Source organism: Pollicipes pollicipes, unplaced genomic scaffold (assembly GCF_011947565.3).
Source record: "Pollicipes pollicipes isolate AB1234 unplaced genomic scaffold, Ppol_2.1 Scaffold_3447;HRSCAF=4054_pilon_pilon_pilon, whole genome shotgun sequence".
Classification (NCBI taxonomy): domain Eukaryota; kingdom Metazoa; phylum Arthropoda; class Thecostraca; order Pollicipedomorpha; family Pollicipedidae; genus Pollicipes; species Pollicipes pollicipes.
Window position 1 is genome coordinate 28,323,524 of NW_023596297.1, and position 11,582 is coordinate 28,335,105.

The 11,582-nt window shown below is 51.7% G+C and overlaps 1 protein-coding gene across 1 annotated transcript; it reads right to left on the minus strand.

Annotated features, from left to right (window-relative positions):
- Positions 1-16: 16 nt before the first annotated feature.
- Positions 17-11,051, minus strand: LOC119092390 (protein tyrosine phosphatase domain-containing protein 1). The gene is made up of 10 exons (XM_037215353.1): positions 11,048-11,051; positions 10,630-10,752; positions 7,441-7,624; positions 7,020-7,143; positions 6,189-6,411; positions 3,022-3,188; positions 2,563-2,722; positions 1,784-1,899; positions 925-1,072; positions 17-517 (listed from the first exon to the last, which is right to left on the minus strand). The coding sequence occupies exons 1-10, from the start codon at positions 11,049-11,051 to the stop codon at positions 210-212; spliced, it is 1,557 nt and encodes a 518-aa protein (XP_037071248.1). The 3' UTR covers positions 17-209.
- Positions 11,052-11,582: the final 531 nt, after the last annotated feature.

Here is an 11,582-nt window from a genome sequence, read left to right on the forward strand (position 1 = left end):
GCCACCCGTGCTGCCCAGCTCGGCTCTGCCCAGCTGCCCAGTGTGCCCCACTTCCCCGTTCGGCCAGCTGCGGTGCCGCATGGCCGCCATCCTCGGTCCTCACCGCACCAGCTGACCCGTCTGCCGCCCCGGCGCTACATTCGCCGCTTGCTCCGGAGCTCGCTCGCCTCCGCCGCGGCAGCAGCGACGGCCCCAGCAGGTTCGCGCCCTCAGGCCGGCGGCGGCTCGAGCCTGGCCTCCTCCGACGCACCGGTGGGCGACGGCGAGTTATCGGCGGAGCTGTGCGGCGTGTGCAGCGGCCGCATCCGGCCAGCCGCCTCCTCCGAGCGCGAGTGCTTGAGCGTGGCGCGCGCCAGCTCGGAGACCTTGCCGTGCGCCGAGCCGGGCGTGGCGTCCAGCGAGCGGTGCAGGTAGGTGTCGGGTCGGGCCACGTCCAGGCTCACCAGCTCCAGCAGCGTCTCCATGAACTCGGTCAGCTTCCTCAGAGTGCCCTCGCGCATCTTGGCGTAGCCCTTACCTGCCGCAGAGCCGGCGGTAAGGACGGGTGTGACATGCGCCTCAGCGGAACTCAGCAAAGTCGAAGCCTGCTTGGCGGCGTGTTGGTGTCGATCGCGTAGTTCTGCGTTACCCGGATAACAAAGGAATCTGCACTAGGTGGACGGTTCGAGGTTAGCTGATGAACATAGATGGCACTGATCAGAGACTGAGGTGTCGTCACCGTGGGAGTGCGTTTACGTCTTGGATCAGCGCCTGGTGACTGCTGGAAAGACACAGTCATCTGCTGCACTGTCTAGTGTCTTCTCGCCTGACACGAGTTACCAGTGCATCGGTAACCGCAGCACGCTGCGCAGCGAGCATGCTACAAAGCTGCGCGGCCACTGCCGGCCGGCCCGAAGACGCGGCACCTGCGGAACGCCAGCTTACCAGCAGGCTTCAGGATTCCCTGCACGGGAACGCCCTGCTGGGTGAGGGCTGCGGCAAGACGCAGAAGGAGGGTCTTCTGTTGCTCGGCTGTGAGTGGCTGCAGGCGCGACACGAACCGCACCAGGTACTCCACGGTGAACCGCGTGTCCTGCGGGCCAGCCGGCGCTGCTTACAGGATCACAGACAGCCGATGCCAACGGAACACGTCTGTGACGTCACGGGAGCGGCCAGGCCTGGGTTTTTGCTGCGTAACCTTGGAGCGTACGTTCATAGGGACAGCCACATTCAGTTTGGTGTCCAAAATGTAACAAAAGACTATTTTATTACAATTAAAGTTAGAACCAACTTCAAAGATTCCAATATTCGTTGAGCCAAGGTGGATTTAAATCATATGCGATTTAAAGGTGTCGGCATAAGTTGTACTAACTTGAAATAGTGTAGACAATCGAAGAATACCAAGAGCTGAGAGAGCGATGCAAAAGGGAACAAGGTCAATTATGTAGTTTTAGGGTCATTAACGACGTGGGCATGTTATGTCAAGTGTGGTCATGTTAAGTCCTGCGAGAATGCTGAGCAGAAACTCAAGACCTCAACCACTGGCCCACGTTTGGCCCCTCCCCCCCCCCCCCCCCCCCTCCTCCTACAAGCCGAGTTTCTGAGCCTTTGAGAAGAATGCCTCAACATCCCTACCAAAAGCTATTTAAGCAAGTTCCTAACAATATGTCCTGATCTAGGGGTACCAAATAGTGATCTATGTGAGACTGATAAAGAAGACCTTTGTTCTTACAATCACACAATAATATCCGGGTCCCGTCTGACCGCAAGCAGTGTATACGCAGCACTAGCGGATCCACTTTACCTTATCTTGTTTGGTGAAGCAGTAGTCGATTTTGTTCGGTGCCAGCACGATGTAGGTGAGGTACTCCTTGTCGAGAATCGGCACCCTCAGGTGTTCAAGCCACGCAAACAGCAGCCCTGGGACAGACATATGACAAGTCAAAATCGCAAGCTTTCATTCCGTTTAGGCAGCGTGACATATTAAACTGAAAAGAGCATCAACGGCTTACTTGCCAACGGTAGGATCTTTACTACCGCAGCTGCCAGTTTGCACGACAAATTATTTCATTTCTTCCGAGAAGTGGCTCTGGTTTTAAATGCAAAGCAATGTAAGTGTTTTAGCGACGCAGGTTCTGTTGTTTATCCATTTGAGCCACGATACAAGCGGAGCAAAGACGTGACAGGAACCTTGCGTGTATTAAAGTCGTAGCAGAACAAGTTGCCCTTATCACAGAAACCCGTCCATAAAAAACAACAAGCAGATTCGTAAAAACCGGCGACGGTCATGCAAACATGTTTGGCTAACATATAAACGTTCCTATTTATATTAAGAGACCAACCTGGCCTTTGCGGTGTATCTCATCAGTTTAAAACAGACCTGTTCAAGTGCCTGGCGATCAGAAACTTACCTGTCAGTATCTTCAGGCCCGTCTCTGTGTTGAGCTTCCCCCACGCGGGCTGCCGTATGTTGAGCTCGAAGCGATCAAAAGCTTACCTGTCAGTATTTTCAGGTCCGTCTCTGTGTTGAGCTTCTCCCACGCGAACTGACGTATGTTGAGCTCGAAGCGATCAGAAGCTTACCTGTCAGTATTTTCAGGTCCGTCTCTGTGCTGAGCTTCTCCCACGCGGACTGACGTATGTTGAGCTCGAAGCGGATGTGGCGCATTTTCTTGCTGAACTCGCTCCCCAGCAGCGGGTGATCGACGAGCAGAGCGTCGTAGATAGCCGTCACCGGCACCCGCTAGGTGATATAGAGGCCGTACGAACAAAATTAAATGCGGGGACGGCGGAAGTCAGGCTGTACCGCTCTGTGGTAGTTGCACATCAGATAACTGTTGGAATTGCACATTGATGCAGCATCAGCAAGTCAACAGTGTTTCAGTAGTCACTGCCAACCTCGAACGACACGTGCTCCTGCTCAACCACCAACCCCCACCTCCACTAGGTCCTGCTCAGCTATCAATCTCCAGTTGCACTTGCTCCTGCTCAACTGCCAGCCCCCAACTCTGCACGTGCTCCTGCTCAGCCACCAGTCCCTACCTGCACGTGCTCCTGCTCGGCTGCCTTCCGCAGGTCCACCTGTGACATCATCTCGTGGTACACATCGTTCTGCGCCAGACTCTGGTTCTGGATGCCGTCGTCGAGCACGGAGTCGAGGCTGTTGTCGTCCACGGCGGAGCCGAGGCGCGGCCCCTCCTCGCCGTTTCCTGCCGGCCCAGGTCACGGACTGAGACGCCGCGCAGGCGCGTGTCCTGCAGCGGAAGAGAAGGGGGAGGCGGCGCGCGTCGCCGGCGGGCTGATGTAGGGACGTCAGCAAGGCTCGCCTTGACGCTAAATCGACGGCATCCACCCCAATAACGCAGGGCTTGGGCACTTCTTTGTAGTTGGCTCTGACAGCATAACCACCGCTCTGGTGAGAGCAATTTTGTTGCACACTGGATTCATATTGTGGCTTCATATTTTCAATTTTGGCTTCATATCCACGACTGGCAGAACAAAAAAAGATCGTGTTTGATAGGCAGTATGTGGCGCGGAGTATAGCAGCGTCAGCGCTCCAGACTTTTTTCTAAGAGCGGTAAAGGTCTGAACAGGACGTGGGCTACTTTCGGGGACACTGATTTCATGCAATCGGAGCTGAAACATAAGGTGCACAAACAAACGTATTGCGACAAGGGCGTGGTCAGATACAACGCACATTCCCAGTGGCCAAGCATACATACCATCGCCCGCTCAGACCGGTGAAGCTGGCCTGACACTTATGACAGCATAGCGTGACCTTCGGTCACGCCCACCGCCGAAGGACTGGTGGGCCGCCCACCGTTGTCGTTGGTTGTGTCCCGTGTCCGAGACGCGGGGAGCGTTATCCAAATAGGAAGCCGTCACCCTAGAGGTCAGGCGAGGGAACGGGTGCCGGCCAGCTTGTTGGTGTTGGTCCAGTAGCGTCGGCGGTGTCAAGCTGATAAATTAAGCTGATATGTTTTAAATAGGGCATGCACGTGGTTTTACTGGGTGTTTAAGTGTGTTGAATGTCTTTAACTTAACTTAACGAGGACTCGCACAGACGTCCCAACTATGATGTGAAGGCGCTGGATAAACGGGGATAAAACAGGGGGGGGGGGGGGGGGCATCCGTGTGCGAGCCAGGAATGAGCGGAGTGGCGTGGCGCCAGCGGATATCTATGCCTGGAGTGATTGTGGTGGGGCGCCGAATTCATGACGTCTGCGTGGATTAGCTAAGGCCGAGGGGGCTCCCAGGATTGGTATCCAGCGGGCCTTTGCCAACGGAATTCGCCGGTTGTGTGGGGACCCTGCCAATTTGGGCGTATTATCGATGCATCTGGCTTGGTTTTTGTCCCGTTTCAACATAATCACCAGCTAAAAGGTGGAGGTGGGGTACCGTGCTTAAGGGCGCACAGCCATGTACGGGGATAGAGCCATTCGTGGTGCCTGACCGAACCTACCATACCGCCATACCGCCAATGCCGCCGTCACCCGCTTCATACTAGCTCTCCGTGGATGACATGAGTGTGTGTGATGTCGGGTGTAACGGAGTCACAATGTGCCGAGTCTTGCGCTGACATAATCTGACTCGTATGCTGACTAATGGGCTCCTCAGTATAAATTTGCTCTTTTGGGGAGACGTGACAGCGGTAGCCGGCGGTGCACAAACATCCAGAGGCGGCGTGGCAGGTGCACAGCGCGCGCAACCCATCCCAGAACCCCCCCCCCCCTCAACAAGTTTTTTAACATATTTTGAATTGAAATTGTCATGAGCTCAAACATATGTATGAACAATCGCAAAAAAAGCGATACAATGTTACCTTTCTCACACAGCTCCACGTCTTGAAAGACTCCAAGACACAAACTGGGGATCAGTTTAGAGAATCCGAAGAGGAAATAGTTTGCACTCCCTCAGCGGTTCAGCGACATCTATAAGGCTATGAAATGCATTGAGAATGCCTGAGCTTTCGCCACGTCCGAATCCCACCTGTGCTCTCATAATGCCTGAAGATGTCTCGTGACACGGGCGTTATACCTACAACGACGACCCATAGACGCGTACATTTTCACTGACTGGTTCGCATATTGGAAAGGTGACGTCTCGCCGCCATAGTTACACGTTCCAGCCAAGTTCCAATGGCAACCAAAATTGAGAGATTCGATCAGCTTTAGTACCTAATTTCTCGAAACAGACGATTACCGTACTGTTCGATGGATGTTGTGTTGTGCCACAAATTAACCAGCAAAAAGGGCTGATGAAAACGGCTGTTGTCTGACAGGAGTCAAATAATATGCTCGGCTTTACGATTAATCCAAGGAAGCGGGGCAGTTGATGTCATAATGTTGACACTATAACAGACACTCAAGTCGGTAATTATATTTACGCCATTGTTGCTACACATAATTGCTTACGTTCGACTTAAGTATGATGTTTCTTTGAAGCAGAATCGGTAACGAGAATTGTGCATCTTATTGTTGGTAAACATAGGGCCATATCAGGATGCCGCTTAGGGAGAAGCACTTGAATCGCTTCCAGCTCACGGACGATAAATCAACGGCATCGGTGCATCCCAAGATACTCCTTTTTAAATCAAAACAGGTAAATTTGTGTAATCGAACGCGTTTGCTCGGAGCACGAAATAAGTTCAAGCGATCTGTTCTGATTGCCACCTCACCTTTTGTATCAAAACAAACAAAATGGGAAACATGTCGAAGCGCGCTGTGACTCCTTCTGTTAAGTACCATATTCTTCCAGCCAGGGAGAACGCTCGGTTGAATGAAATACGCTCATGGAATGAATGCACCAACTGTCGGCTGTTTTGGCAAGCAGATCATGCTCGCCAGCGTGTTGTATTTTGCTGTTACATTCGTCATCTACATGCTGACAGCTACTCACGTAGGCTGAAGTCGTGTACAATTCTTTACGGACTGATAAGTGCATGATCAGGATCACCGGAGGAAATGGTGCTGTGCGCCGTGCAAAACCACTGCCGGTTCTTCCGTACCTATCCGGACTAGTGATGTGCAGTATCAGTACATTGGCATGCCACTTTGGCCTGCACGGGACAGCGGGATGCTGCGTGCGATACGCGTAAGGCACGCAGAGCTAAGCTAATGTTACAGTTCACAAATCCGGCTAGGGCGGTTACAAAGGTGGCGTGTAAGAGCTCACATGTAAGCTGCGACTTACGGTGAGCTGTGACTCACCGTGCGGTGTTGGCGACTCGACGGGGCTGGTGACGGGCATGGTGCTGAGCTGAGAGTAGCTGAGGGTGCTGGTCGTCTCGCCCTGCAGTCGGGCCGCGATGAAGAAGGCCGTGAAGCTGGGCGAGCCCACGCGATAGTCGGGGGCCGCGCCGAAGAAGGTGCCGCGAGACCGTGACACGGGCTCACAGAGCCGCACCAGCCGCTCACACAGCACGTACACCAGCTGTGGACAGCAGCACATGCACTGAGGCGGGCTCATAGAGCCGCACCAGCCGCTCATACAGCACGTGCACCAGCTGTGGACAGCACCAGGCGCACTGAGACGGGCTCACAGAGCCGCACGAGCGGCTCACACAGCACGCACATCAGATGTGGACAGCACCAGGTGCACTGAGGCGTGCACACAGTCGCACCAGCCGCTCACACAGCACGTACAGGAGCTGTGGACAGCGCTAGGTGCAATGAGACGGGTTCACAGAGCCACACCAGCTCCTTACACAGCGCGAACACCAGCTGTGGACAGCACTAGGTGCAATGAGACGGGTTCACAGAGCCACACCAGCTGCTTACACAGCACGAACACCAGCTGCGGACAGCACTAGGTGCAATGAGACAGGTTCACAGAGCCACACCAGCTGCTTACGCAGCACGAACACCAGCTGCGGATAGCACGAGCCGCACTGAAACGGGCTAACAGAGCCGCACCAGCCGCTCACACAGCACGTACACGAGCTGTGGACAGCACTAGGTGCGATGGGACAGGTTCACAGAGCCACACCAGCTGCTTACACAGCGCGCACACCAACTGTGGGCACATGCGGGGGGCCTTACCTTCGGTATGTGCCGCAAGACCCGAGCCTCGTATCCGTGGAGCACATGGCGCTGTCTGCTGAGGCACTGCGCCAGGGTGAACTCGTTGTGCGCATGCTTTTTGTCCTTCTCCTTCACCAGCTCCCTGCAGGCATACGTCGTGTTGCGAACACTCGGAATAAGACACGGCTAAGAGGGACAAGCGATCCGCCAAGCTCAGGTATGCAGTCCAGGTATGCAGGCATGCAGGGCCTGCTGCAAAGGTGGGGTCATATTTGCAAAAATTCGTTTTGTTTCAAGCATACCGACGCTGGACGTTGCGAACGTGGGGACAGACGTTAGAGCTGGCAGATCTTCACACCATCCACGCGTACAGCGGAACTCGAACAGTTCGAAGCCTTTCCCAACCAAGGGTAAGCTTGCGGCAATGCCCGACGCTCACTTGTTGGAGAAGACGACCAGCTGCGGAAGAATAAACTGCTCGAACTCCTGCACAGCCAGGATCTGGCCGCGGGTCTGCACGGCGTTCGGACGCTTCAGGCGCACGTAGCGGATAGCGTCGTTGGCCTTCACTCTGAGCGAGTAGACGAGGTAGCAGGCGATGATGACACCCGTGCGACCGAGGCCTGCGGGTAGCGCTTTCGGAGTGACTCGGCGGCAACTCAGGGGTTAAAATTGCTGATCATTCAGGTAGAATGGCCCACCGTAGATTTTGTAAGACTTCCCTTGGATCGAGGTGTGCGATACCTAATTTGATACTGAAGGTTCTGAATCCGTTTCAAAGCAGGGAAGCGCTCGTAGCAAGAGATCCGACAGAGCCTCTTAGCTGTTTATGCGGCTTTCCCGAATGTTCAAGGGAAGGCACGATGGGTGACGGTGACGCTGACGTCGCACGACATCAACATCAGAACTAAAAAGCGACCGCGACATTGGTAACGCGTCGATGAACAAGCCATCGTCGCATCAATCATAATAAACCAATGACGTCAGCATCATGACACCAATGACGTCACCAGCACCGCGTGAATGTAGCGTGTCCCGTTAAGTATCACACTCAGCGGCACCGGTCGCCGACGCGGGGCCCCTGTGCCGCTGGTCCCGTCGGTGGTACCTTCTGGCGTCGCGCGACCGCCGGTAGCGCACGGTTGGCGCCACCGACGGCCGCCGACGCCGCCGTTCGATTTATCGACGCCCGAGTCGGAAAAGCGGCCCGGACCCGACAAAGGGAAGTTTCAGCCAGCGCCAGAAAGGCGCCAGGGACGGGCGAGGGTCGGGGTAAACCGCGATGCAGCTTAGCCGACCTGTCTGGCAGAATGCCTGTCTCAACTGGTCTCGCCAACCGAAGGCCAAGCATGCGTGGCTGAGTTGGAATTTCGTTTTAAGAGTGTATGAACTTTGCGCCCCATGCAGGGTTTTGGAGCGCTGCAGCCGCAGTTGTCAAGGAGAGCGTTCTTGATGGTGCATGGTTTGTTGCTATCGCCCAGGTCCGGCATGCATATGCTTTTTGCTGACTTCGTGTCTTAACATAGTTGCATACTCACGGTCGAAGATGCATGCCCATAAAAGATGCAAGACTTTGGTTCCACCGTTCTGTGTTGCTATTAAGTTTTCAGCGGAAGTGCGCTGCCCACTGATCTGAACAAGCACTGGATGCATTTGCTATTGTTCAGAATTTACCCTGACGTCAGAAGCGGGCAACGCATCATAACCAGTCATGTTAAAATATCATTTAGAGAGCCTCGGAGATGAGTAACTTAAAGAACACACGAGGCTCAGATGCTTACCATGCATTGCCACATGAATTTAAAGCGCGTTAAAGATTACACCTTTCATGCAACACACCGATTTGTATATATGACATAAAGCCTCGCGTTAAGTACATTGTGTGCGGCTAAAAAGGACACTTAAAAGATCCACAACTTTGAATGTGACACATAAATAAAAAATGGTTGGCAAACCGCCCATCATCAATCAAATTACAAACTGAAGCGTAACCTTTAAAAGAAGCCTAGGGCTGCCCTAAGATGAAACTCCATGAATTTTAGTGACCACGTCATCAAATGCTAAAGGTAGTTGATGTTGACGGTACTAAAACAACTGCGGGATCTGCGGCTACAATCTTGTCAGCCGTTGTTTAGTCTAGTTTAGTCTAGTTTAGTCTGCCACCCAGAGTACCGCCATTGTTTAGTCTAGTTTAGTCTAGTTTAGTCTGCCACCCAGAGTGCCGCGGGATCTGCTGCTACAATCTTGTCACCCATTGTAAAGTGTCTATCACCAAGGCTACTGCGGGATCTGCGGATAAAATCTTGTGTAGCTGGTGACAGCTAAAAAGAAAAGGGAAAACACAGAGGATCTTTTGGTAACTCTCCTCTGTCTGCCTCGATTATGTAATTCAAAATAACAACGGCAAACAATGGCACAAGGCAACGTGTAATGCATGTGCGTGTTGATATGGGACGGTCGATGCACTAAAAATGTGCGCTTTCGACACCTGAAGCTGGTTATGAGTTAATGCGCTTTACCAATTGCTTCCCATTCGAAATTCACAGGACTTAATTTGTTACCGAAGCCGGCCGATTTTGACGACCAACATTGTATTTACGACATTTACGTAGCGCATTTAATAATCGTCATTCATCATGTCGTTATCGCCAAAAATCAACGAAGCACAATCGCATTCTAGAACAGCTAATTTTTCATCTTTGAGCCACTTTTGGTATAAAACTTCGCATGTCTTTGTATCTCTTCCTATGTTTGAAGTACAGAACATATAAAAGACTCGTGCATTTCAACCTAAATGGCGGTGTTATCATGATAATCGGTTAATGCATGTGGGTACAGGGGCCTCAAAGTATACTCTAGATTTTAGCATTATACCCTCCTTCCAAACTAGCTCATTTCTGAACTTCCAAGCGTCTAAAATATTGCGCATTTTAATGTCCATCGAATCATGTTTGTTCAATCAAAATCGGATCAGCCGCCCCTAAATTTCTGAGGAAAGGGGAAGGGCGTGGGAAAATTCCTACTCCTCATATTGACTCATTCGGACAGATCATGGGGGAATAGGGTTAGCGCATAATTTGGAGAGCTTAAGAATGAGCGCATAGTCACCAGCATTTCAGAGATAATGAGTTAACAGCTTTTGTTTGTCGTTCAGGAGCTGAACACCAACACGACGGGTTTCTACTGGCCGCGGCTATCCCAGCCAGCGTCTGAAGCGAAACAAACCCGCTCTGCCAGGGACGGCTGGATCCGAGCGCACGCTAAACAGACCGTCTGAAGCTCATTCTAACTTAAAACTTCAAACAATGAACATGGTTTACTAGTTACGGGATCAAGGGCAAGCTAAGCAGATTACTTTACCTTATTTTAACTTTAAACTCCAGCGATGAGCATGCTTTGCTGGTCGCAGTAACAGTTTAGTGCAATTCGTTGCAAATCAGTCCTGGCTTGAGGGAGACAAACCCAATCCTGAGAAGATGCTGGGAAAGTTGGGAATCATCACGGAGCAGACGTTTGGGGCACTACCGTTGCCTGCAGATGGCGTAATGACCAGTGATGATCGGCCAGTGATGACGGGTGATGGCTGGCGTGCGACGATATGACATGGCGCCTGCGTGAGCGAACATACCTGCGTGACAGTGAATGGCCACTTTTCCCTGAGTCAGGGCGAACGCCACCACTTTGGTGATGTCCAGTATGCCGGTCAGCGACGGTTCACCGTAATCCTTCCAGCCAAAATTGTAGAAAAACACTGTAACATATCCCAGGCGTCGGTCATTGTAGAGATATTGCGTAGACGTGAGCGTGGTCGCCGGTACAATTGCCTACTCGATGATAAATGATGTACTCTCATCTTAAATGGCATGATATTTTGAGGCATTCAACCGATAGGCTCAATGAACATTCAATAAGACCTATAAAAGGTGACAGAAGACCTTTTTAAAGCGAAATAAATACACGAGACGAGGTTGTTAACCTTCACGGAACCTGGTCGGTTCCTCCATCTATGGCGCTTTGATACCACAGGATGCAGCTGATAAATTCACCCATAATTGTACTCGGAACAAAGGCCCGTGCGTGGCTTTTCTAGTTTACGACTCCACAAAAATTACCACGTTTAGCAGGGATGGTAGCAAAACATAGAATGACGGAGGATTTCTCCATTTCATCACACCCCACAAGTCTTAGCTAATTTGGATACGGCAAACTAGACATACTCGATGCACTTTTTGACACGTGACCATAGGTTTTCTTTTTATTATAAGCTGAAACTCTCCTTTCCGAAATGTGTGCCAAATTAATATGCAAAATATTGAATGTTGTGAGCAAGGGGAGTAGCCTACAGGACACGGAACATGAAAAACAGTGTAAGTAAGAAATGTATCATAAAATGATTTTCGGCATTATTATATTGTGTGCAGAACACCGCTAGCCCTCAGAATATCAGCAGGTACTGGTGAAACAAAGATTCAATAAATTGTCAACATATGTAAATGCTCGGCGTTTTAAGCAGTACTCATGGTCACGAGACAGTAAGGTTAAGCAAACAAACTTATATTCCAAAAAGTAATGAACGTGAAG

Bases quoted from the DNA above. Each gene is read 5' to 3' on its own strand.
- LOC119092390 (XM_037215353.1), bottom strand. The intron at 7,144-7,440 runs GTGAGCGTCGGG...GTATGCCTGCAG, and splicing joins CTGGTCGTCTTCTCCAACAA to GGAGCTGGTGAAGGAGAAGG. The intron at 6,412-7,019 runs GTAAGGCCCCCC...TGCTGTCCACAG, and splicing joins TCTTGCGGCACATACCGAAG to CTGGTGTACGTGCTGTGTGA.